This window comes from Natrix helvetica (genome assembly GCF_964273705.1).
Source record: "Natrix helvetica genome assembly, chromosome: 3".
In the NCBI taxonomy this organism is placed as follows: domain Eukaryota; kingdom Metazoa; phylum Chordata; class Lepidosauria; order Squamata; family Natricidae; genus Natrix; species Natrix helvetica.
The window spans coordinates 35,183,240-35,203,869 of record NC_138549.1 but is presented as its reverse complement, the minus strand read 5'-3'; the positions used below and the strand labels follow the sequence as shown (position 1 = coordinate 35,203,869).

The 20,630-nt window shown below is 36.9% G+C and overlaps 1 protein-coding gene across 4 annotated transcripts in view; it reads left to right on the top strand.

The window, feature by feature from the left end:
* Window positions 1–20,630, top strand: part of MAP4K4 (mitogen-activated protein kinase kinase kinase kinase 4) — a 155,690-nt gene that overhangs the window by 59,348 nt on the left and 75,712 nt on the right. For all 4 annotated transcript variants that reach the window (XM_081947642.1, XM_081947643.1, XM_081947641.1 and 1 more), the window contains exon 3: window positions 13,674–13,730. In XM_081947642.1, the coding sequence (XP_081803768.1) occupies window positions 13,674–13,730 (57 nt within the window). The remainder of the gene's footprint in view (window positions 1–13,673; window positions 13,731–20,630) is intronic.

The window sequence follows — 20,630 nt, the reverse complement described above, 5'->3', positions numbered from 1 at the left end:
TGCTGTTGCTTTCCTGATATACTGTTCGAAACTAAGAGATTACAGTCTTAAAAGATCACATTGGCAAAGAAAAATGGTTGGATTCTCTTTAATTTCATAATGTAACTCATAAACTTTTTTCAAAAATAAAGGAACTTTGGAATGAAAGACATTTTAATTAAAATCATCTTGCCCATGATAATCAAATGAATTCTAGACCATCTTTCTAGATCTTCTTGTGCCAAAATTGCAGTCAATTTGTGTTTACCAATTTAAAAAGCTATTTAAGAAATATTATAGCAAGGTTTTTTTAAAAAATAAATCAGAACACAGCTTAAAGGCTGAAGTCTTGTGACATGAGGTCTGATTTATCCCAGTTGGCTGTGATCATCCAAAATCCACAGCTGTTTGCTCTTGCTGATGGTTCCTTGCAAATGAGTAAAATGCCCGTCTTTCATTGCCTTTGCATTCAGAAGGATCAGCCACTGATCATAAGAAAGATTTTTTTCCCACTGTGAACTATGTACATGGTGACACCATCTCATTTGAATGCTGCTGCTGAATTACTTTTACCAATGACAACTCTTGTCTAACAACAGCTAGATATTTAGTAAAGTTTCCCTTGAACATGCATATTTTCACTGGACATAAAGACACTCTTCTACTGTGACAGAACTCTTCCATAGGCTTCTAAAGGTGTTCTTCTGAACAGCCAGCAAACAGAAACACGATGTTAGCTTTATTAAAAGACAAAATAAGATAGGATTCTTCAGTCTTGCTCTCCTTTCTGAGAGCCATTTGTGTAGACAATTGTAATGGTGGATTTGCAGTGTACTTGCTCCTTTCTTTGCCTTACTCACATGGAGAAATTACATCTGTGAAACATGTAGGACTTTTACAGTGTAGGGGAGAATGTAGAATCCTATAAGCTTACCATTTTTTATTAAATACATTATTTTTGTTGCAGTGAAGAGAATTAAGGCTAAAACTTCTTATAGAGGCATTCTTATAGGCTGCTTCAATCTTGGATGTGTAGTGGAATAGTGTACACATAACTGTTTAGGGATGTAGAGAGAAACTGAAGGCCAATAAAGTACTACATGTATTATACAATTAATTGATTATACAATTAAAATAGTAGCATTTGTTTTCCTGGAGTAGGAGATCTGCATTGTTTTTAAGAAGACAGATGAAGTCAATTCATATACCAATACACTCTAATTTTGTTTCTTAAGTCTTTGAATTCTAAGAAACTCTTCTAATAATGGAAGATGAGCCTTTAATTATATACACATAGAAATTACATAGGTGTGCCTGCTCTTCTGATTAGTTAAAGCAAACTTTCTAATGATTCAAACTTGAGACCTAGGGAATTCATGGAAATGTCTATGTAATTGTCATGGTGATTAGTCTATAACATGGATGTCAAATTTGATTGTGTCATGCTGGGGTAGGCGTGGCCTACATGTGACTCATCTGGCCTACGGGCCGCCAGTTTGACAAGCCTGTTCTATAAAATCCAGCATCCTCCTGAGATTTCGAAGGCTCTCAACTGTTGGTTTCTGGAAGGCCAAAACCTAATTTTTCCTTCAGGGGATTATACTGGACTGTTAGTAGAACCTGGTGTGGTTACCCTGTTTTGTCAAATAGTTGTTAGGGGCCTCAGTGACAATCGTGTCATCTCAGGGGGAAATGATGGCCAAAAGTGTTTTACAGAATGTAAAGCACCTTTTTTGTGGCGGTCAAAACTTCAATCCTTAAATGACCAGTAATAAGTTTGAAGACCACCTGTATATTGACACTATCAAAATGTTTGATTTTAGCAGCTTATATTTATCAATTTTTACATTTCAAGAGCTAGTATTAGTATTATCATTATTACTGATGTAATTAAATACAAAAGTCAATAAATTTATTCAGTATATTTACTAAAAGATTAACATTAATATCAGATTTTCCCTTGTATGTGATTTTTTTCCTTAAATTTAGCATTATTTATATGCACGAGTGGTTTAGAGAGATATACAGCAAAAGTGCTTTAGTTTCTCAATGTTGTTTTGATATTCCTTTTTTTTCCCCTCAGAAACAAAAAGAAATGAGAAAAACACGATTTAGGAGGCTAATTCAAGTTAGCAATCTCTGCAGCCCCATTGCATCCTGAGGCAGGATGATTGCAATATTGTCTGGATTTTTACTGATTTTTAAGTTGTCTTCCCAACATGTCATCAGCTGAAGGGTAGATCATATTGCTGATGTGTAATTAGATAAATAAATTCATTTTGTATTTTTATTTTATATTATGGTCCAACGAACAAGTGAAGAATTAAATGCATTAAATTGGAATTGCATGTTGGAAGAGGAAGAGTCTGTGAAAGTAAATTGATCTTGTGATAGCATTGTATGTGCTTCTGTAGCCAATCTCAGACTGTTCCATATTATTTATACAATATTAAGTCTTTCATTACCAGGGTAGTTAATGATTCCTCCTAGGAGAAAGTGGAATGGTTTATTTATACCATATAAACTAAAAGCTTTTAAATGATAATAAGCTGGTACAATGTATTAGACTCCATTGAATTTTTTTTTAAAAAACAATGTTTTTAATGGAAGATCTGCTTTCCCCCCTTCTACCTTTGATAGCATTAGCACTTAGGCGTATATACCACTTGATAGTGTTTTACAACACTCTAAGACGTTTGCAGAGTCAGCATAACAATCCCGTAACAATCTAGGTCCTCATTTTATCAACTTCGGAAAAATGGAAGGCAGAGTCAACCTTGAGCTGGTCAGGATCGAACTCCTAGCAGTGGGCATAGTTAGCCTGCAATACTGCATTCTAACCACTGCCCCAGCCATCACCATCACTATGATACTAAGTTATGTACTGTCTGCACTCTGTTTGCATTGAACTCTGTAGTACATCACGTTCTTGATTTGAAAATTTGATTCATCCATCCAGTTTTGATTGGATGAAAATTAATACCTAGCATGATTTCTTGTAATTAGTTGTCTTAATGTACTGGGTAGCATTTTTCAGGTTAGACACTGATCAATCCATAATACTAACAATAATGTTGCAAAAACTGACTGAAGAAGGGGTGGATGGGAGAGAGACTTTTCTCACCCCGTATTATTTTACCATTGAATTTACAATCCCTAAGTTTTAGTGATCCAAATAAAAATATAAACAGGCCATGGTTTGTGGATCCTTCCTCAATGTATTATTGTTTTTTCTAGGTCTGTTAATGAGGGACATTACAAAGACCCTTTTAAATTCTGTGTACTGAAACAAGAAAGCTTATGAGTTTTAGGAGGCTTCTACAATGTTGCTTTTTAGATGCATAATGTTTTATATAAACAAGTTGATTGTATAAGCAAGGATGGTATTTATGACATTCATTTTCTAGTATGCAAGAGCAGAATATTGGAAACAGCTGTGTACAAAAAGATTTTTGGTTGTTCTAGCTCACTATATTACTTAGACCTTTCCCAGATTTTAGACAAAGGCTTTTACAATTCTAAGCAGAACTTCTGGTGACTGATCTTAGCCTGTTTGCATAGGAAGCATGCAACCATAACCTGAGTTATGATTTTTCTTAAATCACAAAAGAATACAAAAAACGAAAGATTTGTCCCTTCCTATTCTTCAGACTTACTAGATTTCAAACAAAAAAACTTTCAGTGTAGGTTTCAGTTGAAAAATGAAGTAAGCAAGGCTTATTATCTTATCTTATTATGTACAGGTGTCATTGAAAGAACTTGAAGGTGGAAGTAATAGCTGAGCTGGAGATATACACTGTCATCAGCACAACAGAGGTATATCTCTAACAAGAAACTATTTCACATTATTGCCCTAAATAAGGACAGATTTCATAATCACACCAATCCAACCAATCCATTAAGTGTAAAATACCTAGAACCAAATGGGAAATTGTAATTGTATGATGAGATTTGAATTAACAGGAATGAATTTGAGAGTAAATGGTATTAAAAATAGACAAGTTAATGTGAAAGGACTGGTGGAAGAAGTAATCAATGTAAATTTCTATTGATTTTCATAGGATCTGCTGTAAATTGTGGATCTTTGTTAAGTTCCATTTAAAGCTCTCCAAGTGGTTGCCTGTATGGGTTTGTAGTACGGAGACAACAATAAAGATAATAGTAAAGAACTGAGTAAGGGAAGCAGAGAGTAAAGTAAGGGAGGTGCCAGTTCTGTATTAAGTGTAATGGGAACAACATCAGGGAGTAGTTGGAAAAGTTACTTATGCTGTATTACAACAATTTGCCTAAAAGCAAACTGTTATCTTATTTTAGTATCATAATAATATAGTAGGAACTTAAAATTTGCCTTTTAGGATTCCACATAGTATCTAGTTAAGTAAGTTGCATTATGGAAAATATAATTTTGGCACAAAAGCATTCCTGTTTAATAACAGTAGGCTGAGAACTATTTGCAGTGGCTTGAGTTCTGCATCTTTTTACCATCTGCTTATCAGTGTCCGTCTATGTAGTCGTACTTGATTTTATTTTCTTACCTAAATTTGTTAGCTTCTGAAAACCCTTAGTATAAGTTCACTGTCTGCAAGGTTTTGCCTTCTTCTAAGGATCCATTTATGTTAGGTTGCCAGTAGCCTTTGTGTTTGAATCTTGGGTTTATTCCACTTCTGCTAAAAGAACATAATTCCACAATGGGAATGGATAACTTATAGTCTTGTTGGTGGACTTCAACTCCAATAATTCTTCACTAGACTGCTGATTTGGCATATTGCTGTTGAAACAATGGTACAATAGTATTATAATGATGAAAATATTGTAACTATAGCAATGTGGAATAACAGATATGCAATTAGTAGAGATGGGCAGCACAAAAGATACAAGAGTCTTTCTTCTAAAGATAAGGAACTGTTTATTGACTTTCAGGAATAATTTCACATGGGATCTTAGTAAATTAAGACAGTCATGTCCTGATATCTATTTCTATTTAAATAGGAAGTCTTTTGTGCCAACTGGTTCCTTGGCAAGGGCAGATGGATTCCTTAAGTTTGAAACATTGCAGAAACTATTCTTTTTAAAGTTGTAGGACTCCTTAAGTAGTCAGACATTTAAATACATGCTATGCTGCAATATGCTGTGCTGAAATATTTTGGAGCCTCTATCTTAAAGCATTTGTTTGAACTGAGATACTTTTGAGTATTGCACTTCCTTTCCCACAGTCTTAACTTCCCATTCCACAGTTTCATAATATTTTCCTGCATGGTTCAGGAAAGCAAAGTAAACATAGACCATTCCTTAAGGGAATGAGAATGAAATTTGCTCCAGTGCACTTTTGTGGCTTATAGCTGGAGCCTTAGGACCTTTGAAATTGCTCGGTTTTACTTCTCCATCCCCCAAGGAAGAATGTCTTCCGATTGTAATCAGACTTAAGGGTGGGAGCATAAGGTAGGGATAATCTTGAGCAAAGACTCTGAAGAGATGTCTTTCAGTGCTCTTCATGGCTAGTTATCTGAAAGTCTTCATTTACCCAGTTTTTAAAATACTGTACATTGTTTTAAAATTAAATGAAATTGTGAGCAGATTGAGTAGCACAAATAAAAAAGCAAAAACCTCTTGTTCTTGGTGAATCCTTTGTCCAATGCTTTCTTGAAAATTGATTGATTCTATTATATTTTCTTATTCACTGGTGATAGGATAAGAGAACATGAGTCACTCTTAGCCTTCCTGTCACTTTATTTCCTGCAGTAAAATGAAAGACACAGGAATCACTCTGGGAACCGAATGACCCAGTCAACAAGGGTTACTTGGGCTGGCTTCCCTATTAGGTTTTCCAGCAAAGAAAAAGGATTTCCCTCTTAAGTCTTGAAAGTTATGGCTGTAGTTGCAGAGACAATTCTTCTATGCCTGATTTACTTATTGGAGATTGCCAAAAATCTCTTTTTGATTCTTTATTGCCATTTAAAAACTTTTAAAAGCATGAACTTATGTCTACCAAGTAAACCGACTGTCTCAGCTTTCCTGATATGAAAATAATGGCAGCAGTGTACCTTTAAGTCCCTAAATTGAAGAATCTGATCATACTTAGTTCAGCATCCTGTTTCCTAGAGTGGATTGCAAAAAAATCACAAAGCCAATTGTGCTTTTCCATGCAGTGTTCCATGATTCATATTATATCTGTTGGCTGTAGAAATACTTTGCAGAGAAATGAAAGCCACCAAATACATCTTTTCATCAAAATCACATCTTTTCAAAAAAAATGCCTGGAAAATTACATCATCAAAGTTTTGAATGTGTAGGTTTACTATCAACATTCAAACAGATACTTTATCTCTGCACTCTTGTCTTTTGCATACTGAAGTCACTATTTATTAAGAGTTCAGAGTAATGAAGAGGTTCAAACTGGCCTAAAGAAATGGACAAAATCATGAGTTTCAATAAAAAAAATATTTTTGTTTTTCTGTAGTGGTTTAACATTCAAAGGAAACAAATTTCACTGCGGCCTCATTAATGTGGATTATTAAATATTATTTTATAATTAATTTTGAATTGCAAACGATGGGAACTCTGTCACGATGTTAAAAAGTTTGCTAGGCCTGAACTGCCTGAATTGACACTCAAGAGTTAAACTAAGAAAGCTTTATTGCGCAGGTCATAAAACAAAAAAAGGGTTCTTATCTGAAAGTGATTTATTGCGCACGCGTTACACATTCCAAATTCCTCTTCTTTGTTCGGCAGCCAATTTTGGCAAACGTAGCTTTCATTATCAAAATGTAACCAATTAGTTACTTCTGTTTTTCATCTACTTTTATTATTTTATTATTAAAGTTTGTTTATTAATTAGAATACTTTTAAAGACTTATTTTTCTCAATATCTCAAAAGATATGCAGAAGGGAATCAGCCACGGTTCATCGGTCTCTAACAGGGTGTTTTTTCCCCTGACAACTTGGTAGCAGAGGTTTGGTTGACACCTTGGTAGCAGAGTTTTGGTTTTTGATGACCAGCTGAGATGACTACAATTTATGGCTGTATTTTCCCTTCATGCTATCTAAAGATAACCGACTAAGCCTAATTAGCAATGTCGGAGAAAAAGAAAAAAAAGAAAAAGAAAGATGGGGCGAGCACAGAAGGATCAGCTTCCTCTGACAAGGAGGCTCCCTCGGACACAGAGAAGCAAGATCAAAACGTGCTTCAGGAACAACAAATTCCTTCAAGTGCCGAGCCAAATATGGGAGAAGGAGCTACAGGACGCGACGTCCACGAAACGAGGTCAGTGGTTCCTCCTTCTAAAATATCTCCAGGAGATTATGAATTTTTGGGGGCCAAGCCAAAACTTCCCACTCTGCCAGAGCCACTCCATTCCCAGACCCTCGCAGATTATCAAACGATTGATGAATGGCAACTGCCGGCACAGAAAATATCCTCCCACGCAGAAAGCAGATTTTATAACATCTCCCCAGATGGTGAGCAAGAAATGCAAAGCTATCTTGATCAAATAGAACGTTTGGAAAGATATGCTAGGGAGGCGAGAGTGTGTTTTGAAGAGATAAGGCGAAGTAGAAGAAGCTCCCCCACTCCCAAAATGTCTGAGGACGCCATCTTGTCTTCTTCAAAACAACAGCCTAAGACACACCCCACAGAGTTCATTGGTCAATTAGAACAAAGAGACATGTACACGTCACCGAGGTCACGTGGTCCCTTTGAGTCAACTGAACTTCAGCATACGTATAGAAAGGAGAGGCAGCCAAAAAGTGAAGCTGCACTGCCATCTGCTGGCGGAGAAAAATTATTACAGCAAAAGATTAAGCAATTGGACCAGATTTTCAGAGATATGTCTATGAGTCCTTTAGAAGCCAAAACTTTGTCTCCAAAGGTTAAGTCTTCAATACCTCCTGGCGGTGTGGAATTCTCCCTAGATGGAATAAGGCAAAGCCAAAGGCAAATTCGAGGAAGCCAATTTGATGTTGCCACGCAAAGGCCAATGATGCAACCCCAGCATCCCCTGGTTCAACAACCAGCTTTGCAACCAGAGCAACAAATTGTTCCTCAGCAGGTATTCACAGTCACCCCCTTGACTGGTGAGTCCAAATTAAAGGAGTCAGGAGAGAATTATAAAGCCTGGGTCAGTGAAATTGCGCTCTTGCTTCGAAGAGAAGGCACATATTCCATGGTTTTTGATCCTCCCCGTCAACCCTGGACACCTGCAATAAGAAACCTTGAAAACAGAGCAATCACGACTTTACTCATGTCAATGGAAATTGAGATCCAAGGTATCTTTCCACCTGATGCAACTGCCCAAGAAATATGGGCTATTTTGGAAGATTGCTACAGGCCCGTTTCAATTGAATCCTCATGTTTGCTCATGTCTGAGTTCCATGGTTCGAAGTTGAAACCTGGTGAACGAATTGGTGGACATTTGACCAAACTGAAAAGAATGAGAAGTGAATTGAGACAAAATGGCCATGTAATCGATGATATCCAAATGATTAGCATCATCATTAACTCATTGAATTATGAATGGAAAGATGCTGTTGCAAAGATTAACTACGTGCCTATTGCTCAACGCACAGTTAACCACGTTTGCAGACTTTTAGTGGAAGACGAAGCTATCAGGTTAGCTACCCCACATCTGCACCGGCCTCCAGCACCGAAGGCTCCAGCCAGACGTCCCTTCCGAGGAAGAGGCTACGCTCCAAGGATGCCAAAATGCTACACCTGCAACCGTGTGGGACATGACACCCGGGATTGTCCCCAACGAGTTCCAGCTCCCGCCACGTACCAGCCCAGAGGAACAGATTCCAGAGGCAGAGGTAGAGGCGGAAGACAAGGTCGTCGTGGTCCAAGGCGTGATCCACAAGCTCCGCTTGCAACACTGGCCATAACCAACGTTCCACAACCTGATCCAAAGTTCGACAGACGTCTTTTGTGGACTTTAGATAGTGGAGCAGCTGTGCACGTTACCCACAGAAGGGAACTTTTCACAGAGATGGGCGAACCAGAGCCCGAGTATCGAGAACTGTATTCCTTCACCAACCACACTTGCAAGGTTATGGGAAAAGGAACTGTTTACATTGAAGAGCTCGATACACACATCCCTGATGTTTATTACATACCTTCAGCAACCAGTAATTTGCTTAGTCAAAGTCACTTGTCTAGAGAATTAAAGTTCCAGGTTCACCACCTCGAAAAAGCAAGTTACTTAGTTAAAGATGGTGATATTGTTGCTGAAACCATGCTGATTGGTGGTGTTTATTACTTAAAGCCAAAGCCTAAAGGGCAAGCACAGGCAAGTATGCAAACTCCAAAAAGGCACAACGCAAACCCAGAGAGAGTTGTCCCAGAGAGAGAAAGCGTTACTGTGCCAAAGGCTCCTAAAGCCAACAAACAAAGAAAACAGAAACAGATTGTTCAAAGTAAGCCTGAGGGTCCTCATGAAACTGTTAATGTTGAGAATTCACTAACTGGTAAACCTTTGCATTCCAGGTGTATTCACAAGTGGCACAGAAGATTGGGGCATGCCAGTTTCCGTGTTCTTAGAAAGATGCCGGAGTTCGCAAAAGGTTTGGATCTAAAGGGGTGTAAGGTGTTTTTGGATTGTGCCGTTTGCAAAAAGGCTAAATCCAAGGCGGCTGCAATTCCCAAACACGCTACACGCCGGTCAACACGCATTTTTGATTTGGTACACACTGACATAGTGGGTCCTTTCCCACCAACACTTGGTGGCAGAAAGTATTTTTTAACAATTGTAGATAATCATTCTAGATATGGATTTGTATATCCTATGAGAGAGAAATCTGAGACCTTTCAGATCTTTAAAGACTTTGCAGCATTTGTTTCTACACAATACCAAGTTCGCATCGCCAGAATCCAGAGTGACCGTGGTGCAGAATTCATGTCTCAGCGTTTCCAGGACTGGATGCGTAAGAATGGAATTCTTCATCAGACATCTGCTCCATATACACCGGCTCATAACGGAGTCGTAGAAAGAAGACAAGGGGTTCTACAAACCATGATGCGTTGTCTTCTAGAAGATGCCAATCTCAGTAACGCATACTGGGGTGAAGCAATCAAATATGCAAATTACATTGTCAACCGTACTTGGAGCAGTGTAATCAATCAAACTCCTTTCTACATGCTGTATGGCTACAAGCCTGATCTCAAGAACCTCCATATTTTTGGTTCATATGCTATGGTGAACACTCCTATAACTCAAGGACCAAAGAGACTAAGATTTATGGGTATTGATGATAATTCAAAATGGTACAAATTCATTGATACTAAACATGTGATTGTCATTTCACAATCTGCTAATTTTGAGGAAGATATTGACTGGTCCAGGATTCATTCCAATGATCCTGAAGTTTATTTTCCTAGAGATGGTGTTCCAGATGCCACGCAGCCTGATGACAATTCGCAGGCAGATGTTCCTTCTACCAGTTCTTCACAACCTGATGTTCCGTCTTCTCAAGCCGCGGATGCTGATGCTAGCGACGAACGTGAGGACGAGGATGATGATGATGAAGAAGAAGAAGACTGGTCTGTTGTTCCTAGACGCTCCAAGAGGGCCACAAAAGGAATCCCTCCACAACGTTATTCATGGCAACTGACAAAATCACCATTACCTTTGATTTGCAACGTTACTCTTCCTCCAGAGACATTCACACAAATCAAACAGCTTCCTGATTCAGAACAAGACAAGTGGTATGATGCAATGCAGGATGAAATGGACAGTTTAAAGAAACTTAATGTATTCACACCTGCAAAACCTCCAGCAAACAAGAAAGTCATTGGCACCCGATGGGTCTACAGAATCAAGAAGAAACCAAATGGTGAGTCTTTATACAAAGCCAGACTTGTAGCTCAGGGTTTCGCTCAACGTTATCCTGAGGACTACACAAACACTTACTCACCAACAGTCAGAACTGAAAGTGTAAAAATTGCTTTAACCACTGCAACTATTCTTGGTTTAGAAGTTTTTCAATTTGATGTGGACACAGCTTATCTACATGCAGACCTAGATGAAGAGATCTACGTGAGAAGCCCTCCAGGATTCCGAAAGCAAGAAGGGGATACCTGGTTCCTGAACAAAAGTCTTTATGGTCTGAAACAGTCAGGTTTAATGTGGTATTTATGTCTTACTGACAAACTAAATTCAATGGGCTTTATTAAGTCCGAAACTGATGAATGCGTGTTCACAAAAAGATCTAACAATGCATATGAGATAATTCTTGTTTATGTTGATGATATTGTTTATATTGGTCCAAATAAGAAAATGAGTGAGATTTTTGCTAAAAGTTTGCAGAGATACTTCACACTAAAATTTTTAGGACACATTAGCACTTATTTAGGTGTTCAAATTGAAAAGACACAGAAGGGGTTTAGTCTTTCACAAGAGGAGAAAATTGACCACATTCTACATCATTGCAACATGAAAGATGCTAGCACAACAAAGACACCCATGCAAACAGATTTTCACAACTTAACACATGAACTAAGTCCTGAGTTCGAGGATCAAACACTTTATCGTTCAGTCATTGGTTCACTATTATACATTAGTAGTTGGACCAGACCTGACATCGCACTTAGTGTTAATCTTTTATCACGACACGTAGGTAAGGCAACACAATTTCATTGGTCATGCATTAAGAAGTTGTTGAAATACCTAAAACACACTAAACACATGAAGTTATTGCTAGAACCAACACACACTGATCTACCAAAGTTGATTTGTTTTGCCGACGCCGACTGGGTGAGCGACAAGAAGTCACGCAAAAGCACTTCTGGTTACATGATGTTCCTAAATGGTTGTCCTGTTTACTGGCAAGTGAGAAAACAGAGTTTTGTTTCATGTTCATCTACTGAAGCTGAATATGCTTGTGTTTCAGATGCTTGTAATTCTCTAACGTGGTTTGATGCTTTGATCACAGATATCTGGACACGTCCGATTCGACCAATCACCGTGATGGAAGATAATGTATCTGTTGTTTATATTTCTGAGTCACATTTCACAGGTTCTAGGTCCAGACACATTGACATTCGTTATCAAAACACAAAGCAATTAGTTAAGCAAGGTTTTGTTAAATTGCAATATGTTTCTACACATGATCAGATTGCAGACATGCTTAACAAACCACTTGCCGCAAATCAGCACGAGTATCTGCGAAAGAAGATGTGCCTTAATTGATGATTTGATGACGTCAGCCCAGACTAGCAAAAGAAGGGGTGTCACGATGTTAAAAAGTTTGCTAGGCCTGAACTGCCTGAATTGACACTCAAGAGTTAAACTAAGAAAGCTTTATTGCGCAGGTCATAAAACAAAAAAAGGGTTCTTATCTGAAAGTGATTTATTGCGCACGCGTTACACATTCCAAATTCCTCTTCTTTGTTCGGCAGCCAATTTTGGCAAACGTAGCTTTCATTATCAAAATGTAACCAATTAGTTACTTCTGTTTTTCATCTACTTTTATTATTTTATTATTAAAGTTTGTTTATTAATTAGAATACTTTTAAAGACTTATTTTTCTCAATATCTCAAAAGATATGCAGAAGGGAATCAGCCACGGTTCATCGGTCTCTAACAGGGTGTTTTTTCCCCTGACAAACTCCTTGTTGGCTTTCCAAGAAATATATTCGGGATGTCTTCATTTATAAGACATATAAGTAGTTCTCAACTTAAACTTAACTGAGCCCAGAATGACGGTCTTGTTATTAGAGTTGTAAGTCAAGGCATCACATGACTAGACTTGGGGTTGTTAAGTGAACACTGGCCATTAAGCAAATCAGTTTTCTCCAATGGGAATTTTTTTGTCAGCAACTGGAAATAAATCCTGGAAATGGCAACCCGCCCCCCCCCCCCCCCCCAATCATGCTCAGGTGATCACAAGACACTAAAACAGCCATAAAGACAAGTCAAGTGTCTAAAGTGTAGTCACATGACTGCAGATGTATGTGTGTGGCTGCCGTAACTCCGAAACTGGGTTATGAAAGCTTTTGAGAATGTGTTGTAACTTTAAACATTTGTTAAGTGACCGGTCATAAATTGAGGACTAACTGTAAATGTTTATGTGTAAACTCACACTTTACTTTTAGATTTTTGGGGTGATAAAGCTGTATACTGAGGCCTTAGTGTGTTCTTTTGAACCTAAAACATTGGCAGATTGAAGAACATTGTGGATTGGGAAATTAAGAAAGATTGACACTTCTGATGCTTGTCTTCAGATTCATAGTAAACAATGTGGCTGAGAACTGATTACCGTGGATTAGAAGAAAGAGTCACCAATGGCTCTCTTTATTAACAGTCATTAGGTTGGTGTCACTTATCAGCCATCTTTGTGGGAATCACAGAATCTTGATGACTTTGTCCAGCTCTGCTCCTTGTATGTGTGTGGAGTGCACCAGAATAACAGAATGCTCCCTCTACCCGCAGACACCCTAGGCTGCTTTGTTTTCCCAAAAAATAATTGACTAAAGGCTGAACACTATACAAAGGTTTGCCTACAATATCAATTGAAGAATATATTTTATCAGTTCTCTTAAAAGGCAAAATGTTGAATTATTTTTGGTTAAATCTACATTTTCTTTTGCTCATAATAAATATTTTGAATGAAATAGATATTCTGTGAAACAATGAGCTGCAAGTGATTTGGTATTAATCTTCTAATTAGTAATGTGAAGTCTAAAAAGTCTTTCTATTTTTTATTAGGGTCGACATGTCAAGACAGGTCAGTTGGCAGCTATTAAAGTCATGGATGTTACTGAGGTAAGTCTTGAATTAAGACTTCTTTTTTAAAAAAGAATAATGTAAGAATTGTCTTAGTTCTGAACTTCATGATAACTCTTTCTTCGAAGTCATGTGTATAGATGTTTGGACTGGGGCCAATGTGAAATACGCACCAATCCGAGAATAAATGCATGTCCTTTTTTAGATTGAAAAGGAAATGGACCAATAAAGGTCTCAAAGTCCCAAATGCAGAACATCTGTTAAAATATCGAGCAGATTGTTGGTATCTTTCAGCAATGTAAAGACAGGAGTTGTAATGGACTCAGGGGATTTATTATGGAGCGTTATATGAGAATGGGGAGGAATTAACATAGCCAGAGAAGCAAAAGTATACATCTGTAATTGAACCATGATCTTTCAAAGTATCAGTTAAAAGCTCTGGAAATCAGTTTTTAATTTCAGCAGTATTTTAAACATTAGGAAACAGAAAGGTTTATCTAGGAATGATACATATATAGTTATGGACTTATATATTCATCAACTGTGTTTTGTTAACACAGTAGTCTGCAAAATGTTTGAATTCAAACAGCTTATTGCTTCCAAACCTGTTTAGTACATCTAATTCAGCCTGAACCATCTTTGTTCAATTGGCAAAATAATTATCGTATTTTTCGGAGTATAAGACGCACCAAGATTTTGAGAGGCAAGTTAAAAAAAAGTTTTTGCACTGTGCAGACCTCCCAAAAATGGCCCGCTTTTTGTGAAAACTGGCCCATTTTCGTCAAAAAAGGGCATGCATAGCTTTTAGGAGGCTTATAGAGTGCTCCTGGGGGCTGGGGGTGTATGTGGAAAAATTGAGCAGAAAATGTCAGTTTTTTGCTCATTTCTGCCCTCCTTAGCACCCAGGAGCACTCTGAAAGCCTCTTAAAGGCTATGCATGGCTATTCTGGTGAAGGGGAGGGGTTTTGGGAGGCAAAAAATGTTGTATTCAGTGTATAAGATGCACCCAGATTTTCAGTCTCTTTTTTGAGGGAAAACGGTGTGTCTTATACTCCAAAAAATACGGTAAGTTAGCTAAATACAGCACCTCCTGGGATCTCATGTTCACTTCATAACTTTAATCTGAACACTTATTTTAGTCTTGACCTATTTTTTTAATTTAAAAATTGGGTCTACAAAATGATTTGCTCTACCAGCAGAGCTACTAATTTGTTAATGAACATCTTAGTTGATCATTGGGAAATTTCTATATTGTGAGATAGTTAGTATTCTTGAAGGAGCTATATAAAAGCCACACAGAGCCACACAAAACCATACAAAGAAAACTTTGAACGCACAAATTTTGTTTAAACTCTGCAATAATCCACTTGAAAAAGAAACATCATTAAAAGACACTGAAAGGGATCAGACATTGATTTGTAAATAAATAGCTTGCTTTAACAAAATAAAATAACTCTTATGTTGAGCTATGTTGTTATAATGGTTTTTTTAATTAGTCTTGCTCTGAAGATTAGGGAAGGAGCATTCTGATAAGAAAATTCCTCATTTTCATCTTACAACTTCAAATAAACAGATATGATGATTTTACCTAGACTTGTGTTAGTGGGCTAACTAGCAGGAAAAGATCTTAATCTTACAATAATTTATAACAGTGTATTCTAATATTTTATCTTAAGTATGGTTAGATTCAACTATTTCTTTTCTGCAATAGGGATTTTTGTTCTTCCATTCACAAAAGGGAAAATCTTAATTCGAAAATGCTAATATGTATACATAATACCAAAATAAAACAAAAAGGTCAGAGATAGCAGTAGAAAACCTGAAAATTTTGTGATTTTTTAAAAAAAATTCTATAGAATACATTTCTTCAAAAATCTAGTTATAAAGTAATCATTACAATTGTACAACACATGAAATATTTTGTGTAATTTTATTCAATCTTTCAATAGCAGTTAAAGAGCTTTATAGTTAAATTAATGTATTTGGGCAGGGGGGGGGAATACTTCCTGCAAGTCACCTTTAAAAATGTAACATGGTTAAGATACAAATTATTCATTGCTTAATCATTAAGCTGAGTCGACTCAGTTATGAAGAAATAATTTATATTTCCATGACATATAAATATGAACTTTATGTCATAAAGTTTGTAAAAGACCATATCTATGTCACACCAGTGAGTCACATTATAATGAATTTAAGAGCATTATGATAATACTCAATACATTTTTCCCCAAATTATATTTGAATGCTAATATAGTGGGGGGGGGGGTGCTTTTGAAATTTGTAAAATTCATAACGGACTTAGTGGAATTGGATCTGTTTGAAGTTTCTAGTGATATTTGTCAGCTGTGTGACAATATTGTGATTTTTTTTAAATAACTCAAGACAATATTTCTGATTCAGAAATATGGTCTTAGTTTTGTTTTACTTGTAATAGCATAAAGACATGTAGAAATATTGTTCCAGTTCCCATTGTCATAGCAGATAAATATTTGCAAAATGGGTGATGTAAGGAAAAATGAACAACACTGGATTACGGAAAGTTTGTTCCTTTCTACCAAAGTTGGGGAAACTTGTTTATTGAATAAATGTGTATATTGACTCATAAGTAGCTCCATAATATCTGTACAATGACTTAAAAAGATTTGGTAGAGGACAGCTTTCAATATGCCCACTCAGCAAGTCCAACTGAATTCTTGAGAGTGTGAGCCAAACACATCTGGAATTGGAAAACATTCTTATAGTAGGGATGTGTATCTGTATGATAAAAATGGAGGCATAATGCCAAGAGCTTTGTAATGTGATCCTGCAATAATGAGGGAGGTTAAGTTATCCCTAGTATTGTTGTCTAAGTTGCCTTTCTTTTGTTTCCAATCTAGTAAGTACTTCTAAGTAAATAATCACCAAATGCTATAATTGCTTAGTTGAAAAGGAAACATTGAATTATTTTCATTAACATGCTGTTTCTCGTCCTAGTCCTTCTTCTTATTCAGTTAGTTATCCTGAAGTGAGCTTTGTTTAGATGAAATCATCAAGAAAGCATGTCTTTTTATTTCATCTATGGATAATGCTGACATCTGACGTATTGCATGAACCATTTTTAGTCTTTTTGGCCCCCCTTCCATATTTTATTAATTTTGTTGTAACTTTATGTTTTATGATCATTTTGGCTGAACAGGCTTGTAATTATATTACATTAATGTTATTTTAAACGAAGAATATTTTTTTCAGTACATAAATTGGGAATATCTATATCTGAACCTAATAATTTTTGTTTCTTATTGAGAATTAGAACATGTAAAGACCTTGGTATTTATCGTTATTAAAGATTCATACAATGGCAGGTAAATGAAATCATGCAGGCTTTATAATGTGTATTGTATTACACACTGTATATTTATTCATAAAATTAAAAAGATTGTTTTATTTCAAAACTCAAACCCAAATGTTCCAGAAATTGTGCTAAACTCTGTCATGTCAACCATTGCAGGTGGCCATCCATTTATGACTGTAATTGAACCTAGTAATTATGGTCATAAGTCATGACAGTATAAAGCAGGTCATCATGTGACTGGATTCGATTTTACGACCGTTTTTGCAGCAGTCTTTAAGCAAATACCAGTTATTAAGCAAACCCATTGTTCCCTGTGGGGGGTGGTTCCCCCCTGTAAATGAAAAATGAATGCTGATTCCCGTGATAAATCGTCTTTGTGTGACTGCAGGGCACAGCAAAAACAGCCATAAATGTGGGCCAGTTGCCAAGGACCCAAAATATAGTCATGTAATGTGACCATATATGAAGAGGCAGATATAATAACTTTGGAATCAGGTCGTAAGTAGCTTTTTTGGTGGTGGGGTGTCTATCATAGCTTTAAATGGTTGCTAAGTTACCAGTGCAAGACAAGGGCTACCTATATTTGCCATAACTGGAACATTTCAGTTGTTCAAGTTTCAGTTGAAACAAAACAGAAGAGGCCAAATAAGCAACGGTCATTTACATCTTCCCAGCTTCTTCACAACTTACAGTACAGTATAACTCACTGTTGAAATGGTCTTCAATCTTCTCAGTGCTTTCCCTTTTCTCTCTCTGTTAGTAAATCTGTTAGTACAAGGCAATATCTGCAAAACTTGACAAGGAGTCTTCGAGAGTCACGAGCCAATTAAGTGAACTAATTGTCTCCTGCAAACTCCACTCCCCCTTTGCTCCTCTTTTATTTCTTCTGGGAGAGGCCATTCATCATCCACCTGTAGCCTTACTCCCAAGTGACCCCTGTTCTTTAGCTGTTCCATTCGTCTGGCAACTCTGCGCATGTGCACACTGGGAACAAGGCTCTAGCTGTTTGTCTGCCTCACTGATGTCTGACTCTAAAGGCAGCTGATAATTGGCATAACTCTCTGCCTCCAACACAGAGCTCTCATCTGAGCGTTCCCAAGACTCCAGGACTGACCCATGTTCCTCTCCAACTTCTCACTGTCTAAATCTGCTGCCACTCTGCTGGTGGGCCAAAACAGGCCTGGGACATCAGAATGGAAGGCATCGAGAATATTGGGGAGCAACTGGCCATGGATATGGCACAGTGGAAGCTGTTGATGAAAAGCAAGGACAGTGTCCTCGATGACATTTTTGCCTGAAACAGCCATTTTATGCAGTGGTATGGACAACTACAAAGATTTTTTGTTCCATGCATGGAGCAGAATATTTTAAGCATGCATGGTTTGGTTTGGACATAGAAACTGACTATTCTGTGTACAGAATAGTTTATGAGCAGAACATTTTATCTATTCTAGTAAATTAATCAAACTTGATGAATTGGTGATAAATGATAGGAATGAAAAAGGCAGTATCTTATTCAAATCAGATTTGAGTGCCCTTGCCACAAAATGATTTCTGGCAGATATTCATATTTGTGGAGCAACAGAGAAGTGTGGTAGTGAATATTTTTAAAACTTCGTTAAGCTTTTGTCTGAAATGTTTACATTATGTCTTTTTAAAACTAAGTCTCATATTGTGAAGAATGCCATATTGTTTTTTGAAAGTAAAAGTTTTTGGAAATCTCAGCTCTACCTCTGTTCAGAAATCCAGAACGCAGTTCTGATTTCCATGCAGTTAATTAGGACTCCTGATAAAAATCCAGACACTGATCACTATGAGCATATATATAAAGTTAGTCGTTGCTGGTCCATAGCTGGGAACAGCAACTCCATCGCTAAGTGGCAAAGGTATAAAGTGAAACATTATGTGACTGTCTGATTTACATCAGTTCCAGCTGCAGTTGTTGAGGCAATCCCCATGGTCGTTCAGTATGATGTTACATGACCATGGCTTGTGACTTCCCACCAGCTTCCGAAATAACTTCATCAGAAGCTGGCTGTGAAGATCACAAATGTTGATCACATGACCCCACGACTATGAATAACATAAATATGTGCTGGTTACAGAGCACCTGAACTGTGATCATATGACGATGGGACATTGTGAAGGCTGCAAGTTCAGGTTCTGGCCATAAACCTCTTTTTTTTCAGCACTGTCATCACTTTGAACAGTCACTTTGAACAAGCAATTGGTAAGTTAGGGCTATTTGTATTTCTAACACATAAATATTAATTTGTGTATCTTTTTGCTTAGTAGAGAAGATGACAATTTTAATACTCTATATAACATTACAAAATGTTTGACTGAAAATATAAACTTCTGGTCACCCTTTTTACCTACCACATTATGCTTTTTTGTCAATTGCAGCAACGATGTCAATTGTTGCTAAATATAAATCAGATCTTTTTATCTATGAAAACAAGATTTTAGATATTGATGTTTTTGAAAAATGAGTTTTGAGCATGTATAAAGTATGCTTTTTCAAGGTCTCATCTCGAGTTCTCATATTTCTAGATGTTAGTCTGGAACAGACATAAACCATAAAATAAAACAGGACATAACATGTCTAATCACACAGATCATAAAATTGTATACCATATAATATTACTTATTAAAAATCTTTCTGAAAGTCATTTATGGAAAACTGTGTAACTCCCCTGCCTCAGTGACTGTGCAATCCTTGCTTAAAGTTTCAAAGGCTGATCTTAAGGTTTAAGTAGGCACAAACGTACTATAGGTAAAATATATTATTTTGGATTGTCTCCACCCGCTTTTTTTGGTGGAAGATATTTAACTAAAATTATCAGTTATTTCAATTTTCCATAGACCTTAAAAATAGGAGCATTACTGTAAATAGGTATTTCAGTAAGAGTACTGTAATATTATGGCATCTTGACCATTTGGCTAGGATCAAATACAGGGTAAGAGTGATGTTTACTCTTTGCACAAAGTTATGGTAGGGGTGGAGAAAAGTCCATGTTTCTATCCTAAATAAAAAGCCTCTTATTCTTCAGATAAAATCGTCATTCTTACTGTTAATTTCTTATATTTTCATTTCTAATTAGCACAGTTACATATTGTGTGGTGATTGGCATCTTTTAAATTAGCTCCAAAATATATGTAATAGAACTAGATAAACCACGTGTGGAAGGCTGTAACCTTACTATAAAGCTCGTGCTGTATTCAACTCATTAATCTTGAAATTGTCATAATGCTTTGGATAAATGCTTAATACTTATTGCTCTTGAATGATGAAGTTCACAGAGCTACATTTTGCAAACTGTAACCTCAGCTGAAATCCCTTAATCTCTCTCAGCTGCTGCAGTCTGTTCTGAGCGTCCTTGCAGATGAAAAGAAGTGTTTGATAGCTTTCTGCCAAGGTCCAAGGGATGCTGGCTGAATCAGGGCAGCATCTAGCCGTTAATGGGCAACTATGGATCACAGCAGTAGTGATACAGTTACTCTTTGTAAGTCAGCTCTGGAAATGTATTTATATAATTTCCCTGCCTTCCATGTGCTTCTAAGAGTCTTGTTTTCAGAGGTAAAGTTAAGCTCATGAACTAAGT